The following is a 20437-nucleotide window of genomic DNA, read 5'->3' on the forward strand; positions in this document are numbered from 1 at the left end:
AGCCAATCAGAAAGGGGACGGGAGGGTCCGGCCTCGCTTTGGGGTAGGTCACTTCCTGGGGGCTGCGCACGCAGGCGGTGGTTGTTCTGCGCAGGGCTCTGGATCTGCCAGGCCTCGGGCCGCCGGCTCGGGTCTCAGGTGAGGGCTGGGCCGGGCCGCGCGTGTGTCCGAGCCGGGTCTGGGATGGGCTGAGTCAGCTCCAGGGACGCGGCTACTCCCAGGCACCACCCCCAAACTTTGGCTTCGGTGGCTGGCGGGTTGGCAGCGCAGCCGGCCGGAGATAGCGGGGCTGGGGCTGCAGCATCTGTCGCAGCTGCCGGTTTCCTCGGGGCGGGGCGGGAGCAGGGCCCTGCCGGAGGCTGGAGAGGGGTTGCGGCTATTCCCACCCCCCCCATCCATCATGGCGGCAGCTCAGAGGAGGAGCAAAGCGGACACGGGCTCTGCGCGGGGCACCGGGACCTCCGCAGCGATGGCGGCTCTTGGGGTGGGAGGGGAACTGCCCCGAGCTCCCCGCAGAGGAACACGGGCCCGGCCCAGCGACCCCTGCGGCGGCCGTGGGGAGCTCAGCCCAGGACTAAGGGGAGGAGCAGGTGAGCGCGAGGCAGGACGTGCAGCTGTAGCCCTGGGTGTGTGTAACCGGGAGCCCAAACACCCGTGCCCCGCCCCACCCCCCCATCCGGTCCCAGAGCTCTCAGTGCGGGGAGGGGGAGTCTGCCCCTCCCCCAACCCATGCAGAGCCCCGCGCCCACCACCCCCCGCCCCGCCCCTTGCCCCCAGGGCTACCAGTGCGTGGGGGTGGGCTGATGTCTCTCCAAGTCCTACACTGGGGTAGTCAATAGGCGGACCAATCCGGACCACCAGACACTTTTGAATGCACTGTGAAATCTTTTTATTTACTTATTATCATTACAGTTGTTGTTATTGGGGTTTTTGGTATTATTTTATCTGGTGTCTGGATCTTTACTGGACCTTAACAAAAAATAACAGATCACCCCTGCCCTATTCAGAGTGGCCCCACCCGACTTCCAGAGTTGTCAGTGCAGGGGGGAGTGAAACCCCCCAGCCCCATGCAAATCTCCACCTCTCAGAGCTGTCAGTATTTGGGTGGGAGGGATGAAGGCAGATTGACTTAAATTAACCAGATTTTAAATTTCCACTGTTAATCATCATTTAAAGCAGCAAGCAGGTACCTCCACTTAAACAGACAGTTTTCATCTAATTTGCCATTTTTACTTTTTAGTTACTTTTCCTAAAGGGAGGCTGATTCTCATAAACTGATAACCATTAAAATCTTTAGATCTACATCTAAATAAAGCTTTTACAGTAAATTTTGGTATTTTTTCTTAACCAGGAGGATACACTATATCTAGACACATTAATTGCTTAAATAATATAGCTACATGTACAAATATTCAGATTTTCAACTTTTAATTTTTGGGAATGTTTTTTGTTTTGGTCAAGCTTTATTTGGATGGAACTCAGAATTAAATTAAACTTAAATTCAGCATTTAAATTTTTTTAATAAAAATACCTTTAAATATGCTGGATATGTTAGGGGGAAAAACGGTTCTCAAAACATGTTTTGCATTTAAAACGGATTACTTAAAGTCATGTATCCTGCCCATGATCAGGGATCCTAGCTGCTATGATGATATAAATAAATAAAAAGGTAATAAATATCTGTAGTTAGTGAATTGAACTGATTGCTTTTAGTCATCATGGGTGGGATCAGCAAAAGTACTTAGATGCCTAAATCCCAGTTTCGACTCTGCTTCAATCCACAAAACTTTTGACAAACCTGATAGGCCCCTAAACTCACTTGGCACCTAAGTTTATGAGACTAAAAGTTCTCTAGGTGTCTGTTCTAGCCTTTGAGGATATGCATTGTTGCCTCGTGTGACTCATCTGGACGTCCCAGGTGGTGACCTAACCACTGGACTAGACGTTATAATGTGGCATCTCCTCTTTCTCAGGCTTTTGTAGTCAATAGCTTCCCTGTGGTCTGGATTTAGGTGCCTATTGCTGGGAGAGGGGCAGAGGTTAGGACACACCCCACTGGTCAGCATCTCCCATTGGTTGGCTTAAGTGGCTCCCCAGCTAACGTGTTGGCTCCCCATTCATTTGATAGGAGCCTGTGGGCCTAAATCAGCTTTGTGGATCACAAGATGTTTCCTGGATTTTCTATCCACCTACAAGCTAGGAGCTGTGGTGCAATGCCTGAGTCCTGTGTGGCTCCCGCTCCATGTTCGTTAAGACTTTCGAGCAGTGGTTCTCAGCCTATGTACCATTGTGGGCCGCATCCAATACTACCTGTAGGGCCCTGAGGTGTCACATGAGCTGCAGCTGTGTGCTGATTGGCCTGCAGGTTGAGAACCAAGGCTATAGAGCTCCCCTTCTCACACCTAGTTTTCATCCATAGATTGTGTCGGGGACTCGAACCCCAACAGCGAAGTTCGTTGTCTGACCGCAGTGAGACAGGCAACACCAGCAAGGTCCGATAAAAAGTTCTTTATTGACAAGTGCACGTATCAGTAAAGAACAGCTCGTATCCGAAAAGAACCAGCCCCCCCCAACAGCTTAGTATTAGCTTATATAGACAGTTTTATTACGTCATAAATTATTCACTTCACACAACCCATATCCCACCCCCCTTTGGTTAGTAACAAACCCTAATAACAAAGCACATCTGTCTTTCTTTATAATGTAAGCAAGTTGTGATGCCCCAGCAACTTTCTTATCAGCATAGTTGCCAAGCACCAGACACTGGAAGACAGGAGTTAACGCAGCTGGTAACTTGAGGAATGCACCTCCCTTTCGTATCTCACTTTTTCCCAGGGCTTTATGAAACATGCTGACTTCAGTCAGATTGACATAACTGGTTTTTGTGCTACATCTTTATTCAGGCCTAACAATCCCCCCTTTGTCCCTAGAGGACCAACGGGACTCTTGGGACAACAAATGATCGCTTGGCAGGGCACAACCGGGTTACGGTTTCTTCAGTTGCAGACGAAGCTTCAAATCGCCTTCAGGGGTAACAGTTCATTGGTCTGGGGCACTGACTATAAATCAGTTAGGTATACCAAGGGGTCTAATGTCCCAGATGTCTCGGTAAATAATTCAGTCCCACGCCTCCTCCCCATGGACCCGGCAGGATCTGGTATGTGGAGCCCACACCCACCCTAACCGGTCCAAATGCTTGGAAGGAGCACTGTGAATGTCCACACTTCCATCCAGAAAGTGTCCAAGTATGTCTTCATGACCACAGATCAGATGGTACTCCTGTGTGTCTGTAAGGGCAGTGGGCCAAGTCCAGTGCTCAGGATCAATTTAAACATACTAGATCCCACTGCAATGCCATTCCAGCCTCAGTGATATTTAGTACCATCTCTGTCAGTAACTTCTGGGTCACAGAACTAAGGGTGGAAATGACATGTAACTCACCAACTCCAGCCTGTACTTAAGATAGCTGAGCATCAAAAATAAGTCTAGTGGCCTTTTCTAGTTGGCCCAATTTCTCATCATTTTCTTGGCCTTTAAGAATATTCCAAATGGCAGTGTACCATTGGCCCCTAGACCACAGGGATTTGGTCAATTCTCTTTCTTTCCAGAGGAAATAACCCAGGCCCTCTGTTGTGCTAATCTAATGGCAGCCCCTTGTGAGCAATCTGGGTATGTAAAAGCGATCTGAAAACTGGATAAGGACAATGCTATTCAAAATGCAATGAGGGAGGGCAATACATGCTGAAGGATTTATCCAAAACACAGGGCGCAGCCTGTAGAATAAACCCCAAAATCCAATTAATACCACAGTTCCAAACATAAGTCCCACAAATTTAGTCCTGCCAGTGTGTAATTCTTTGTTTTGTCACCAGGGTCAGTTCTCAATGTCCTTTCTGGTCAGGAATTCCTGGACTTTGGCAATGTCAGTGGAGTGAGTGTTTTTTTCTTCTTTCCCAAAACAGATGTAGTTTAGCATTCTACAGAGAAGAGATGATGAGTACATCACCCTGTAATGGTTTTGCTTCTTTTAGAAAAATTCAAAGGCACAATAGATTTGTCCGTGGACAAGGGAGAGGTTCAACTAGCACGTTACCTTGTCCTTTTGCCATGCTGTTCAGAAGCACAATAGAACTAGAAAAAAGAATAGGCTTATCATCAGTAGGAGAATTCTTCTGAGGTGGAGGGGTCTTTTTGCAGAGAGAATCCTGGGTCCAAACAGTCAGTCTTTGGCACTTCACAGCGGTGTTGGTAGTCAGCAGGACTCAATACGGGCCTTTCCAGCATGGAGCCAAGGCAGTCTTTCGTTGATGGATCTTTATGTAGACCCAGTCTCCTGGTTCCAAGGGGTGGGAGGGCTGCTAGGATCTTTGGGTTGTTTCTTCTTTACCTGTGAGAAAAGAAACCTAACACATTGCATTAGTGTCTTTGCAGAGTTTACAAATTTTATAGCTGCATGGGCAAATTTAAGTCCCCCCCTTGTTCCTTTTGAGGGTTAGCCAAGTCTTAGCTGTGAGGAGTGTCCTTGAACAAAGTCAGTGTCTCAGCTTTAAACTGAGCATGTTATCTATTTTTTTTTTCAGTCAACTTGTTTTTTTTTTTTTCGCTTCCCTTCTCAGCTTTTTTTTTTAACCTACAAAAAAAACTTTCATGTTTTACGTATACACCTGGTGTTAACAATGAACACATACACATTGCTGTTATACAGTACATTAGTCTTATCTAATATATGCCACATATACCATTTCACTAAAATAATGTTATTACAGAACTTGAGAACAACAAACCAAGACAAGCACACCCACTTCGATGAGTTCATTTAATACAAACTATAGTCCAATAGCTTTCCACCATCCCCAGCCCTCTGGCTAGAAGTCTGAGGTAGCCAGAAGGATCCCATGTACAATATGGGGAGTGGGTTAACTTTCCATGCCCTTGCTTTCAAAGACTGTTAATATGCAAATTTCAATAACAATTGTCAATTAAAAGGTTTGGCCAATGTAGTATCTTTCTCCTACTTAAGAAAATGTATAAGACTTTAGTATATCACATTTTTCTGATGCATCCAAACACTTTGTATTCTAAGTTGAACAAAACAAATATCTGCATTTTAATCCAACACTGCTGCTTGATTTTAAATCAGACCATCCCATAAAAATATTAAACACATCAATTTTGGCCACAGGACAAACACCACAAGACAGAACATAGAACACAAAACACAATTTTTACTGTGCCAGCAAATCATGGTACGTTGAATGCTGTTCAGCCGGCATCAGTGTTCTCTGATTATCTGAAAGACAGAAACAGAAGTCTACCCCTTCTGGGCAGGCAATCATTACTAAAAATATACAAAGACTTTTGTTGATTTTAGGCAAAACAAGGGAATTACCCCATATTAATTAGATAATTTGCATTAATACAGATGCTTGCTGGCTCACTTTTTACTTGTAACTCCTGCTTGTAAACACTGAAAGAAAACATCATCACTCACAGTGCTCTTAGAGCCTAATACAATTTTAATTACATAGCACTGGATACATTCTTCAGCTAATTTAATAAAATTGTTCATAGCCAAATGATTGCAATCTAATAATTTCTTTGCCTGAATTTATTTACAAACATTTCAAAGACACCAAGAACTTTTTACTTTAGTACATTTACAAAATTCAACTGCTGTTCCCTCCAGCAACTATAGAGTTAACTTTTCACTGTGCTTTAAATCACTTGCTTGTCCTTTCAACAACCACTTACCAACTCAGATCACCATTCCAAATATTCTTCTGAGTATATGAACCCCTATGCGTATACTTACTTACCCTGTTCTTGTTTTTTTCACTACACTCTAAAAGTTTCCAACCTTTTCTCCAAGCTCTGTGTCTGTTGCCTGGCCGCCTGGGCCCTATCCTTTTTTTTTTTTTTTTTGAACCGTTTCTTTCCATGGGTACCAACGTAGTTCACTACCAGTTAGCTAGGAGGGTGGGCTTTTAAGTAGCCCCAGCCTTCTGGTCCTTTCCTAAAACATTTCTACCCACAAAACTACTCGAGTCCTCCCCTGTGAGGCTTGCCACCTGGGCAAAACACATGGCCCACTGGCGTTGAACTATTTAATTTCCTCTTGTAGCAAACACACTGCTGTTACAACATATGCTGAGCACAAATGGTTAAATTTTAACAAGTCCCTGAAGGACTGGTACTTGCTTAGCCAGGGCTTCCTTTTCTAACTGGAAGTCCTGTCTCAAAGCCTGCAACTTGCCCTGGCGCAGGTTTGAGTTGCCGCCTGGTTCATGATCCATGCTCTTAATTGCTCAATTCTAGTTATCAAGTACACATCTCGTCCCTTTTCTCCAACTACTCTATTGCCCAGTCCTACTACGACTGGGGGCAGATCCACCTGCCACCCTTCCGGTCAACCAGGGTGGAGAGAAAAATGCTAAACCCCTCTCCAGTTCTCAGACTCACTGCAGCTGAGAGTGGGCTCACCTTTAATCATGCAATCCTCAACATATAAGACCAACAGTACCAAACAAAACAAACATAAAATAACAAGGGTAAAACAGATAGATGGTGTAAATTCTATAGGGCTCCCTATTCTCAATTGCTCACCAAACTGTGACAAATTTGTTACCAATTTATCTACTGCAGGACGTTGGGGGAACACACCATATAATCAAATTTTAAAGCTTCATTAGAAATAATAAAACAACAATGAAGAGTGTTGGGAACACTCCCACATTACTCAGGAAGAACATGAATGCCCCAAGCCTTAAGCCACTTTAATACTCACACATGTTCAAACTGGCCACGTCTGTATAACGTTCAGAGAAGGGGAATAGGCAGACGGGAGATTATCCTGTATACAGCTTGTCCAGAATTTCCAACATGCTTCCGCTCTTGGGAGAGCTGTTTTTTACACCCTGGAATCTCCTGCAGTGTCTCTTTCAGAGAGTCCAGTTCAGATTCCAGCCTGTGGCTTCTCCAGTTTCACCAAGTCAGGCTGAATTTCAAATTAACCCGTTCCTAGACAAATTGCTCACACTGTGTCAGAGGCTTTTCTTTGGTGATTAAAAGCTCCTTTGAGATATATGATCTTATCTAGATTGAAGGTACCTTCTAATGGGCATTGTTTAGATAGATTTTCACGCGTGTAAAGATTCCAATTCTCTAAATACCTGCAGGTTTTAAGACCAGAATGTACGTACATGTAACATGCTGGGGTACCCTTAGGGGGTGAGGTGGAATATTTAGACTGTCCCTCCCCCATTTTCCACACACACACACACACACACACACACCAAGGCCATTATTTCCTATTACCACGATGCATCTCATCTTGCTGCACAGTCAATAAATTCAGATGGCGTGAGCCCAAGAGAGACAGACGTCCCCACGGACAGTCTTCCTCCCAGTGTGGCTCTGGGGCATATGCTGGGGGATTTTTACAAGAGCTCTCCATACAGCTTTAAACATACAGCTCCAAAAGCTACCTGGTTCCAGAAATCTTCTTTCAATCTTTAAGTATTAGAGACAATGGGGCGTCCCCCAGACACTTACTGCCAACTTGTTCCATTTTGTAAGGGGACTCTAACCCCCACCTCCCGCGTCGAGCGCTCACTTACCTCTCCAGGGGACTCGAACATCTGGACTGGGACTCAGACCCAGGCTGGGACTCTAACCCAGACTACTTGGATCCTGTGCAAACCTGGACTGGGACTCTAACCCAGACCTAAGTTGTCAGGGACTCTAACCCCGACAATCTGCACTGGGACTCTAACCCAGGCAACCTTAACCCTACTCAACGGGTAGGTGGATGTTGCTGGATTTCTACGAGCTTCAGCTGGTTCACAGAACTCGCCTTATCGCCGACGCAGAGATCAGATTACCAGGCAAGGCTCCTCTAAATCAGAGGATGCGCGCTGCGTTGCCTCAGAGTCTGATCCCCCGCCGGAGAGTCAGACAAAGTCCCGACCGGAGTCGCCAAAGATGTCGGGGACTCGAACCCCAACAGCGAAGTTCGTTGTCTGACCGCAGTGAGACAGGCAACACCAGCAAGGTCCGATAAAAAGTTCTTTATTGACAAGTGCACGTATCAGTAAAGAACAGCTTGTATCCGAAAAGAACCAGCCCCCCCCCAACAGCTTAGTATTAGCTTATATAGACAGTTTTATTACGTCATAAATTATTTACTTTACACAACCCATATCCCACCCCCCTTTGGTTAGTAACAAACCCTAATAACAAAGCACATCTGTTTTTTTTTATAATGTAAGCAAGTTGTGATGCCCCAGCAACTTTTTTATTAGCATAGTTGCCAAGCACCAGACACTGGAAGACAGGAGTTAACGCAGCTGGTAACTTGAGGAATGCACCTTTCTTTTGTATCTCACTTTTTCCCAGGGCTTTATGAAACATGCTGACTTCAGTCAGATTGACATAACTGGTTTTTGTGCTACATCTTTATTCAGGCCTAACAATTGGAAGAGCAAAACAAGCTTTGCTGCTTCTTCAGCTCCCAATCGGTTTCTTAACTTTGAATAAACTGAAATGAAGAGAATGGTCTCTCTGTACCATCACAAGAGGCTACTGCTGTCCAAAGCTGCTTTAGCAAACTGTCACCGGTGCGTAGCCAGTGACTGGCACCACTTCAGTGGCCTGACTTCCTTCAAGACTTCATCAGCAAATATGTTCTGCTGGAATATTATTCCTTTTAATTTAAATTATTTTAATGGATTATAAGTAGTTTAGGCCATAACATACTATTATTTCAAGTTTAATTTTAAATTGGTTTCTTTTAAAACCATATTTATTTAAATAAAAAATCAAAATTTAAACCACTGATTTTTTTTATCCAAGCAAGGGGGTTTGGAAGACTGTGTCCCTTAGAGCCCTTCCAAGGTGCTGTGTCTGTGCCCCTCCCAAAGCTGCATCTCAAACTCGCTCCCCTCCAGCTTCCCAGAGTTGCCAGTGCAGGGGGAGGCACTACGCACAGCTCTGCATCATGTACCAGGGCACACCAGACATAGAAGGCGTGTGCACATCCCTGCCTGCACCCCACACCCAGTGTTCTCCCTCTCCTGCCCAGCTCCGAATTGAGGAGTGAGAGGAAATGGGGCATCTTCAATGAGGGGCCTGATGACAGAGGAGCGGGTTGGTTACTGCAGTATTCTTAGCTCTGGGCTTTTGTTCTGATGAATGGGGGATGGGACACCACAAACAAACCCACTGACCCTTATGCTGTCCTGACTGTGTCACTGCAGATTCTAGGTCAGCAGGGAGAGGAGCCAAAGCCAGGGACACTGCACTGGCTGGAGCTGAGTCTGCTCAGTGACTCCAAGACCTTTCTTGAGCGGTAACAGCCAATTTACCCCCCATCATTAGCTCTGTGTCGCTGGGATTGTTTTCCAACCTGCCTCCTTTCCCCAGCGCGCATAGACAGCAGCAGGCGGCGGGCGGGGAAGGCGGGTTCTGCACCCCGCAATGCGGGCCCTGGCTTGTCCCCTGGGTCAGGTTCTGCCTCATAGGGAGCGCTGGTGGGACCATCCTTCTTGGGGTGGGGTCCCCGCTACTAGCGCCAATTGGCTCGGCTCTGACTTGGAGCCAATCAGAAAGGGGGCGGCAGGGTCTGGACTCGCTTTGTGGTGTGTCACTTCCTTGGGCGCTGCGCGCGCAGGCGGTTGTTGTCTCGCGCTGGGCTCTGGATCTGCTCGCTCGGGTCTCAGGTGAGGACCGGGCAACGCGTGTCTCCGAGCCGGGTCAGGGACGCGCTGAGTCAGCTCCAGGGACGCAGCTACCCCCAGGCACCCCCCTGTCCCCCGCTGAGCCTTGGGCTCTGGCTGCTGCCTATTCCCGGAACCTGCGTTGGGGTGACGCGGCGCAGCCGCCGGAGAGAGCAGGGCTGGGGCCGCAGGAGCTGGTTTCCCTGGGGTTGGGGGGAGCAGGGCCCAGCTGGAGGCTAAAGGGGGGCAGTGGCTGTTGCTCCCCCACATCATGGCGGCGGTGGGAGGGGAAGAGGCAGAGAAAAGCGGAATCCGGCTCTGCACAGCACGGTGGAACTTCGGAGCCAGAGCGGCCCTTGGTGCGGGAGGGGAGCAGCCTGCGGAGGGACACGGGCCCGGCCCAGCGACCAGCGCGGTGTGGGGGGGACTGTGTCCCTTAGAGCCCTTCCAGGGTGCTGTGTCTGTGCCCCTCCCAAAGCTGCATCTCAAACTCACCCCACCCCCAACTTCCCAAAGTTGCCAGTGCAGGGAGAGGGACCACGCACAGTTCTCCATTGTGTGCCCGTCACTCCAGACACACCGTGTGCACATCCCTGCCTGCACCCTACACCCTGCATTCGTGTGCCCTTCTCCTGCCCAACTCCCAATTGAGGAGTGGGAGGAAATGCGGAAAACTTCAGTGAGGGGCCTGATGACACAGGAGGGGGTTGGTTACTGCACTATTCTGGGCTTTTGTTACTCTGGGCTTCTGTTCTGATGAATGGGGGATGGGACACCACAAACAAACCCACTGACCCTTATGCTGTCCTGACTCTGACATTTCACATTCTAGGTCGGCTGGGAGAGGAGCCAAAGCCAGGGACACTGCACTGACTGGAACTGACTCTGCCACGACTGCGTAGAGCCATTTCTTGCAGCTGGCTTCGAGTTGATCAGAGTCCAGCACCCACCGCTGCCTCACTGAGAGGAGAAATGCGGAAGGGAGCAGAAGCAGATCCTCCTGGACAGCTTCTTAACAGTTCTATAGACTCGAAGGGTTCAGGAGAACGAGGTAACTGGAGCTTCCCTGCCTAGGAACAGGCTGGAGGGAGGAGATGCCTTTCAGGGGCGGGTGTAGCTCTTTCCTCCTCCCCACCCTTACCCCCGCCTCCTGCAGCAGGGGCTGTATTGCTCCAATGGACTCGGCTCGTGCAGCACGTGCTCTCTTGTGTGGCAGTTGCATGTATGGTTTTTAGGACTGTACGTGTTCTACCCCCTTGAAAATGTTTGGCTCACGTCTCCCTGGGTCGCTCCTGTCACTGCTCTTTCCTTCTGGTTGTTTGTCCTTCCAGTGTGTGAGCTGAGGTGTTTGCACTCATAACCCATGCAGAGCCCTGCCTCCGAGCATGGCCAGGGACAGGTGTAGCTGCCTGTGGCCACAGCACATTCATTTGTGTTTTGCCAGTGAATGTATCATGCCCTCAGATGTGTCTCTGGGCGCTAGGGAAGAGGGTTTGCTAAGATTGAACTCCAGCAGGGGTTCCCTGGATTTACACTCCCTGGGATGGAGGAGGCTCTTCCAAAGTTCCCACCAACCTTTGGTGGTTAATTATGACAACTCTGGATATTCATGTTAACCATATAAATGCTCAATCCCTTTTTTAACTTTCCTAAATTCTTTTTATCAATTTCCTGTGGCAGTGAGTTCCACAGTCTAATCATACATAGGCTGGAAAAAATAGTTCCTTTTTCACCTTTTTAATCTCATTGAATATCCCCTTGTTCTTGTGTTATGAGACAAGGAGCACATCGGGAAGGTGATAACTACCCCTTTAAGGGACAGGCAGGAGGCCACATCTGGCACAGGTGTAATCAAGGCCGACCTGCCCCACCATAGGCCTGGGCTATCTGAAGAGGAAGAGGGAGCTGAAGGAGAGAGGGGAGTAGAAGCCAGGCAGGCTGCAGCAAGTGGTGGCAGTTTCTCGCAGGCTGTAGGAGACCAACCTAATCAGCCTGAGGCTTGGTTTGATGGATGTTAACTTTGGGATCCCTGACCCAGGGTCCTGAGGTGAGGACCATATGAATTGTTTGTTGAAATTGCTCCTGTCCTGAAGCCTTATTAAAAGGGGACGAGCTGTTTTGTTAATTAGTGTTGGCGGCTCCTGGCCTTGGGCTGTAAGAGCAAACGTACTGCTGCCAATCAAGGGACATTAAGGAGGGGTGCACCCACAGTGCCACACCAGACCACAAGGGGGCGTGCAGGGATGGCCCACACAGGGCCGGTGCAAGGATATTTTGTGCCCTAGGCAAAACTTCCACCTTGCGCCCCCGCCTCCTCCCCCGCGGTTCATTGAGAGGCAAATCCCAATAACCCCAGGGGCCAGCCATGCCCAGGGGCTGCTCCCCAGACCAGGTTCCCCCCTCCCCACCCCTGAACTCCCCTGGAGGGTGCACAGCCCCCCCGCGAGCCCAGCCCACCCTGGCAGCCCCCGCCCCGAGTCCATTCACTGGGTTTACCAGGCGTGGGGGGCTGCTGCAGCAGCTCGGCAGGGAGGAGCCGCCTTCCGGAGGCACCAGAGCGTCAGCAGCGAGCCCCAGCCATGGAGGAGCCGGCGCGGTGCAGGGGGGCAGCAGGCCTGCAGAAGTGGCGGTGCGGCTAGCCAACGCCTCTGGCTCTCCGGTGCCTCTGGAAGGCGGCTCCTCACTGCCAAGCCAGGGCACCACTTTTTTAGGGTTACCATATTTCAGCAGTCAAAAAAGAAGACCGTGTGTGTGTGGGGGGTGGGGGGGTAGAGCCCCACCTGAGTCCAGCCCCCATCCTCTCCCTCCTCCTTCCTGCCTCCCTCAGAACCCCCAACCCCCCTCCCCCTCTGCTCCTTGTCCCTGACTGCCCCCTCCTGAGACCCCCCCACCCTAACTGCCCCCCTCGAACCCCACCTCCTACCTGTCCCCTGGCTGCCCCGACCCTTATCCACACCCTCACCCCTAGACAGACCCCCACCCTGGGCAGGGGTGGCTCTATAAAATAGGCCGCCCCAAGCAGCGCGGTGCGCTGCGCCACCCTTCTCCGGTCCCGCGGCGGGTGCCGTGGTCCCATGGCTCCTCTTGAGCTGCCGCAGGCATGCCTGCGGGAGCTCAACCGGAGCCGCGGGAAGAGGGGACCTGCCGCAGGCATGACTGCGGCAGGTCTGCTCCTCCCGGGCTCCGGTGGACCTCCCGCAGTCATGCCTGCGGGAGCTCAACCGGAGCCGCGGGAAGAGGGACCCGCCGCAGTCATGCCTGCGGCAGGTCCGCTCGTCCCGGGCTCCAGTGGACCTCCCGCAGGCATGCCTGCGGAAGGTCCGCCGGAGCCAAATGCCGCCCCCCAGGGAAAGGGCCGCCCCACGCGCCTGCTTGGCGCGCTGGGGTCTGGAGCCGGCCCTGACCCTGGGACTCCCACGCCCCAGCCAGCCGCTCTCCGCCCCCTGACAGGACCCCTAGAACTCCTGACCCATCCAACCTTTCCCTGCTCCCTGACTGCTCCGGTCCCTCTCCCCACCCCAGCCCCCTGAGGGCCCCTCCAGAACTCCCAATTCATCCAACTCACCCCCTGACAGCCCCTCCCCCGGAACTCCCCTTACCAGGCCCAGGCCAGTCAGACGCTGGCTCCACATGGAGCGAAGTGCTGGCGACAAGATGCTGGGGGTGGGGGAGCGGGGAAGGGACTCTGCCTGCTGGAGGCCAATGGGACCAGCTAAATCAGGCCCAGGCACCCAATCAGCTGTGCCGCACTCTGTGTGAGGGGAAGGAAGGGGAGGAAAAATCCCAGACACCCCCAAATCTTGGCGCCCTAGGCGACCGCCTAGTTTGCCTAGTGGTTGCACCCAGGGCCGGCTCCAGACCCCAGCGCGCCAAGCGAGCGCTTGGGGCGGCATTTTACCGGGAGGGTGGCAAGCGGACCTTCCGCAGGCACGTCTGCAAGAGGTCCCCCGGAGCCGCGGGACCGGCGACCGGCAACGCGCCCCCTGCGGCATGCCGCCATGCTTGCGGCGGCCAAATTCTTAGAGCCGCCCCTGGTTGCACCGGCCCTGGACCCACACCTTTATCAACAAAAGCTCCGAGCTGCCTTCTGTCCCATCTGTTATTGCACAGACAGTTTATCCTGTCCCCTCTCAGTCACCTCCTCTCCATGGCGAACAATCCCAGGCTTTTCAAACTCTTGTCATGGATTTTCCAGGCCCTTGATCATCCTCCACCCTCCTCTGAATCCCTCTGAATTCTGCAGGGTCCTTTCTGGGGATTAATTGGGCTAATTAACCACAGTGGTGATTGGGGAGTGCTGTTCTCCTTCACAGTCTGGATGGGAGTTGGAGTTAATATTTGTGTCCAGAGCAGGGACAGAACCATTTAAGACGTCAAAATAAATATCTGGTGTGTGTCCGATCAGAGCCTGATGGCAAATAATTCTGGTCTGAGTCACTCCAGGAGCATTAACAGGTTTTTATCTTCCAGATCATCCAGCTAATTCCAGCTCCAGGAAACCTGCAGTATGGGATCGTCCAGCTGCCCTCAGAGCCATAATCGTGGTTACAATGGTCGTCATCATCGCTCTAGTAGCAGCTTTGATAGGTAAGTTCCCAACCCCCGAAGATTCAGTCTCTGGGTGTGGAGCTTTCTTCCTTTGCGGCTCACAGCTCCACCTCATCTCTCCCCTGGCCTCTGCTTTAGCAGTCAAGTCAGACAGGAGCCTCTCTAGGCTCTTTCATGGTTCCCCTACCCCTCATCGCTGTCAGTCCTGAGAACATCAGAGACACTAACGGATTTCTCCGCACACCCCTGTGAGGCAGGGACGTGTCCTTGTCCTTGTTTTGTGGCAGGGGAGCCAAGGCACTGGGGCCTCATTCCACAAAGGGCACTAAAGGGCTGAAGTCCCAGTTTCAGGCACCCTGTGATCTGCCAACCCCCTGCCCGGCTGCCGCTGAAGGCTGGGGGCGCCTGAGCTCACCTGGGGAATCGGGACGACACTTGCTGTAGAAGTTCCCTCCCACTTCATGTTCTGCCTCTGGGCGTGTGCTACTGCTTGGCTCTTGGCACCCAGAGGCCTGTCGAACCCGTGGGGCGGGATCTGGCAGGTGTGCTTAGGGTGAAACAGGTGGGGGACAAGAAAACCCACCACCCTTAACCCTGCCCCAGTGGTAGGGCCCTTCCCTGGGATGTGAGACCCCAGTTCCAGTCCCCTCTGTCTGAGGGGAGACAGGATCTGACCAGGGGTCTCCCACCTCTCAGGTGAGTGCCCAGCCACCGAGCTGTGGGACAGTCTGATGGGGGGGGGGGTGTCTCAATATTTCCTGCTGAAGTTGTTCTGCTTTGATTGAATAATTAAATATTAATCGGGCCAGAGAGTTAGAATCCCTCTGATCTAGTGAGTAGGGTGCCCTGTTCTCCAATCCCTGCTCACCAGGGAGAGGGGGACTGAAGCAGGGTCTCACGTCGGGGTGAGAGCCCTGCCAGTGGGTTAAAGGTGATCAGGGAGGTCGTCTTCTCTTCCTCCCCCTCCCCCCCCACCCAGCCAGTTTCACTGGATTTAGGCACTTGCTGCACTCGCTCTCCCAAGAAGTGACGTAGGTACCTGACTCCAGGGCGGGGGGGTCCCCACTGCAGGTTGTTAGCAGGGCTGGGCCCCTCCCTGCAGCCAGGGCTGAGGTGCTGAGCTCTGAGAGGGGCGGGGCGCAGGGCACAGGCCTTGTCACTGTCTCCTATTGGCTGGCTTGGGCAGCCCCTGTCTAGCGAGCTGGCTGTTGTGGATCCCGTTCTTAGGCACCGCTCCCCCCGCCCATTTGCTGCGTGGGGCATCCGGGCACCCAGCTCAGGCCCTGTGGGTCCCGTTGTTGTTCCAGGGTTTTCCTAGGCTAGTAAAAGTTCGGTGTTGCGATACTGAACGTAAATTAAGCTGTCATGGGATAAAAGGGAAGGTCCTTTCATGGATCGAGAACTGGTTAAAGGACAGGGAACAAAGGGTAGGAATTAATGGTAAATTCTCAGAATGGAGAGCGGTAACTAGTGGTGTTCCCCAAGAGTCAGTCCTAGGACCAATCCTATTCAACTTATTCATAAATGATCTGGAGAAAGGGGTAAACAGTGAGGTGGCCAAGTTTGCAGATTATACTAAACTTCTCAAGATAGTTAAGACCAAAGCAGATTGTGAAGAACTTCAAAAAGATCTCACAAAACTAAGTGATTGGGCAACAAAATGGCAAATGAAATTTAATGTGGATAAATGTAAAGTAATGCACATTGGAAAAAATAACCCCAACTATACATACAACATGATGGGGCTAATTTAGCTACAACGAATCAGGAAAAAGATCTTGGCATCATCGTGGATAGTTCTCTGAAGATGTCCACGCAGTGTACAGAGGCGGTCAAAAAAGCGAACAGGATGTTAGGAATCATTAAAAAGGGGATAGAGAATAAGACTGAGAATATATTATTGCCCTTATATAAATCCATGGTACGCCCACATCTCGAATACTGTGTACAGATGTGGTCTCCTCACCTCAAAAAAGATATTCTAGCACTAGAAAAGGTTCAGAAAAGGGCAACTAAAATGATTAGGGGTTTGGAGAGGGTCCCATACGAGGAAAGATTAAAGAGGCTAGGACTCTTCAGCTTGGAAAAGAGGAGACTAAGGGAGGATATGATAGAGGTATATAAAATCATGAGTGATGTTGAGAAAGTGGATAAGGAAAAGTTATTTACTTATTCCCATAATACAAGAACTAGGGGTCACCAAATGAAATTAATAGGCAGCAGGTTTAAAACAAATAAAAGGAAGTTCTTCTTCACACAGCACACAGTCAACTTGTGGAACTCCTTACCTGAGGAGGTTGTGAAGGCTAGGACTATACCAATGTTTAAAAGGGGACTGGATAAATTCATGTTGGCTAAGTCCATAAATGGCTATTAGCCAGAATGGGTAAGAATGGTGTCCCTAGCCTCTGTTTGTCAGAGGATGGAGATGGACGGCAGGAGAGAGATCATTTGATCATTGCCTGTTAGGTTCACTCCCTCTGGGGCACCTGGCGTTGGCCACTGTCGGTAGACAGATACTGGGCTAGATGGACCTTTGGTCTGACCCGGTACGGCCTTTCTTATGTTCTTATGAACCTCAAACGACTCCGTCCCTTTGTGGATCCGGCCTCAGGGACTTGCTCTGGGTCAGGCAGGGAGTCTGGCACAGCTTGGAACTGAATCCAGATCTCCTGAGCCCCAGTCGTCCAGGGCAGCGAACACAAGACAGTCGCTCTTTTCCCGATTCCAGCCCCTCTGTTGCTCCCTTTTACACTCAGGGACTTTCTCTTCACACCCGTTTGGATGGATGGACTGACACGGATCCAGTGTCCGATCTTCACTGAGCAGGGTAACTTGTCTGCAGCTCAGGGCTTTGAGGTTACTGGCCTGGCCTGGCCTCATCTTCCTGCCGCCCTTCCCCTGGTTGTCCCCACAGCAGGGCTGGCAGGGGGTACAGCATCGCTGGTGTGAGCTTTATTCAGCTGTGGGGGGGAGCCCCCATCACTGCAGTGGTGTTGCTGAGAATTTAACCCCCGGGGTCAGGGATCTCCAAAGGGAAGGCTCCCCAGGACGTTAAACTCGGCCAGTTGGTGCGCACGGGATGTGCGATTACAGGCTATTTCCATTCACTCTAATGTTCAGCAAGGTGTGGGGCTGTGGGGTTATCAGTGGGGCGCTGGAGGGTTTAGCAGCTGGGCGAGGGGTCTGGGTGCTGCTCACTGGGGTTACTAGGAGATGCTCTCACTGCCCCCACATTCCCCTCAGTGTAGTCACACGTTGCAGGCTGTGTTCCAGGGGATCTGACCCTTTGATACGTGAGCTGGGTGAGGAGGGAAACCCGCTCAGAGAGGCTGTTGGATCTGAGGGCCCCTCGTCTTCAAGGTGTCCTTGTCTGGGGCCCAGCAGGTCTGGCAGCTTCTCTGCTGCCGCCTGCTGGTGTTTTGGGGGCTCTGAACTTCTAACATTCTGCCGCTGCCTATTGTACCTGCTCCCATGAGATCAGTCACAGAAATGACCTGCTCGGTGTTCACCCTGCGCTGCCTCCTGGGCTGAGCTGCCCAGCTCTGTAGATGTGGCTGTGGAAGGTGTGAGCACATGACACTGCCCTTAGCCCTGTACGAGAATCCATGTGCTGGGCAGCAGGAGCGTGGGACCTGCTGGGGGGCGGGGGGAGGCAGAGCACCGGTGCAGGAACTGTGGCCCCTCCCCCACTCCTTTCCCCCCAGGGCCGGTGGAGTGTCTGGGGCTCCCCACAGCAGCCCAGGTTCCCTGAGTGGCTCTTACCACACCCCGGCTCTGGCTTCTGGCCTGGCCAGGTGTCGGGGCCTCAGAAGGGAAGAGGAGCAGGGGGTGGGGCCCCATGGTGGGGGGAGGGGAGCTAAGGCCCAGCTCAGCCCCCTGCCAGGAAGAGGCTGGTGCTGCTAGCAGGGGCTGCTCATCATGGCAGGGGAGCTGATCCCCCTCTCAGGTCCCCGGCCGTGAAGTGCAGCCCCTGCCGCCGCCACCACCGTGCCTGCCCGAGGCTCTATGCCCAGGTTAACAAGTGGGCAGGCCTGGGCCCTCCCACATTAAAACATGGGGGGGTGCATGGTCCCCCCTTACCACCCCAGTTCCAGCGCCCCTGCCAGACACACTCCTCCCTTGCTTTCCCTTCCCCATTCCCTTGGCTGCACACTCTGTACATCCCCAGCCCGATGGGGGCTTGGCCTGGTTGGCCTCTGGCGCTGCCGCAGTGTGTGTGTCATAACAAACTCCAGCCACGCTGCGTGTCGGGTTGCTGGGCCGTGGCCTCTGGTGCAGCTGCTGCTGGCCACTCTCAGCCTGGCCCGTCTCTCCCATCAGTCTGATCCCGTCGGGCAGTTCTTGTTTCTGTGCCTGCTCGTTCTCCACAGAGATGAGAGATGGGACGAGCTCTCACCTTGTGTTTTGTGTTTTCTAGTGGTAACATCTAGGCCATCTCCTCCATGGCCCCCTGCTGCCTCCTGCTGCCCGGACGGCTGGATCCGGATCCAAGGGAAATGTTACTATTTTTCTAAGGCTGAGGAGAACTGGACCTACAGCCAGAACTTCTGCTCTTCACACGGTGCCTCCCTGGCCGAGATTGAGAGTCCGCAGGAGCTGGTGAGAAGCCGGTTAGATGCTTTGTGCCAAGCCCAGCGATCGCTGGCACCACTGACAGGGCTGGAGTCAGGCTGGGCTCAGCCCCTGTAGTGCAGAGAGGAGCCCGGGTGCCTCCCAGTCTGGGCAGCCAGAGTCAGTGCGGTTCTGGCAGCTGAATCCTGGCTAGACCTGGGGCTCCAGCCCCTCGACCCTGCGTCTGCCAGAGCCCAGGTGGGAGACTCGTCCTGTGCAGAGCTGGGCCGGCTCAGTCAGCTCCAGACCAATGGGCTGCCTGGGGCTGGAGCAGGTGGGAACCTGCCCCCCCAGCTCAGCCCAGCCCCAGGGTTTCCTCCTGGGTGGGGCGGGGGGAATCCAGCTGCAGGTGAGGTCTGCTTTAGGCCTCTTCCCCTCAGCTTCCCTGCCCTGGTGGCAGGGGTCTGTCTGCCCTCCCCCTGCAGCTCCCTCTCCCTCCTGGCCCTGCTGTGCTCTGAGAAGGGGCTGCTGGGCAGACAGTGACCTTGCAGCTCAATTCCTGCTACACCCAGTAGGTGCCACAGCCCCAAAAAGGAGGAGGGGGGAGGGTGAAGGGTTAATACTTATCTGATCCCTTCATCCAGTAACCATGGAAGAGGCCTCTAGAAATCCCCTGCAGCCCAAGGTGGGGGAGCAGCAGGGAGTCAGGGTCTAACACAGCTGATGCTTTTATTGTGTTTCTAAGGGTTCCCTGCTGCCATACAAAGGCAGACTGGACCACTGGATCGGCCTCCGGAAGGACACGGGCCAGGTCTGGAAATGGGCCGACGGGACCGAGTTTGACCATTGGTGAGTTCTGTCCCCCACCCATTGATCAGAGGCTCTGGAAATGCCCCACTAGCTGCTTTAACGTCCCTTCCTGCCCAAGTGGGGCCTTGTGCTGGTGCAGGAAGGAGGATCCTGAAGGGCTGTGAGTGCAGCTCCCCTCCCTGACCTGGGGTGTCTCCCCTGGTCTGTGCCTGGCACGCACTGACTCTAGCTCCAATTGCTTCTGGGTTACAGGTTTCAAATACACGGAGGCGCAGACTGTGCGCAGCTGGACGAAGATTTCACTGTTGTCACATCAAGCTGCAGCACACCAAGAAAATGGATCTGCAGTAAACCTGATACCCCTGGGAAGGGAGAGGAGGGAGCAGTGGGAGGGGATTCGTGAACTCAAGGGGAATTAGAGACCAGCTGTGACAAAGACTTGTTCTAGTCCCCTCCATGGTCCCTCCATGCTGCAGCCTGGTTCCTTGTTTCTTAGGGCAGGTCCATACTCACCGCGCGGGTCGACACGGTGAGTTCGACTTCACGGAGTTCGAACTATCGCGTCTGATCTAGACGCAATAGTTCGAACTCCGGAAGCGCCGCGGTCGACTCCGGTACTCCACCACTGCAAACGGCGGTGGTGGAGTCGACGGGGGAGCCGCGGAGTTCGACCCCGCCGCGTCTGGACGGGTGAGTAGTTCGAATTAGGGTACTTCGAATTCAGCTACGCTATTCCCGTAGCTGAATATGCGTACCCTAATTCAAACCCCCTTTTTAGTGTGGACCAGGCCTTAGTCAGTCTGTCTCCAGGA

The 20437-nt window shown here is 52.2% G+C and overlaps 1 protein-coding gene across 2 annotated transcripts; it reads left to right on the forward strand.

Annotated features, from left to right (window-relative positions):
• The first annotated feature begins 10481 nt into the window (after positions 1–10481).
• Positions 10482–20154, forward strand: LOC120394447 (C-type lectin domain family 2 member D-like). Of its 2 annotated transcripts, XM_039518681.1 has the most exons (6): positions 10676–10764; positions 14184–14300; positions 17021–17091; positions 18682–18863; positions 19561–19664; positions 19878–20154. In XM_039518681.1, the coding sequence occupies exons 2-6, from the start codon at positions 14221–14223 to the stop codon at positions 20026–20028; spliced, it is 588 nt and encodes a 195-aa protein (XP_039374615.1). In that variant the 5' UTR covers positions 10676–10764; positions 14184–14220; the 3' UTR covers positions 20029–20154. The 2 variants fall into 2 exon arrangements, with proteins under 2 accessions (XP_039374614.1, XP_039374615.1); XM_039518680.1 differs by lacking the exon at positions 17021–17091 and having other exon boundaries at positions 10482–10764.
• The last annotated feature ends 283 nt before the right edge of the window (positions 20155–20437 follow it).

Source organism: Mauremys reevesii, unplaced genomic scaffold, assembly GCF_016161935.1.
Source record: "Mauremys reevesii isolate NIE-2019 unplaced genomic scaffold, ASM1616193v1 Contig6, whole genome shotgun sequence".
Taxonomy (NCBI): domain Eukaryota; kingdom Metazoa; phylum Chordata; order Testudines; family Geoemydidae; genus Mauremys; species Mauremys reevesii.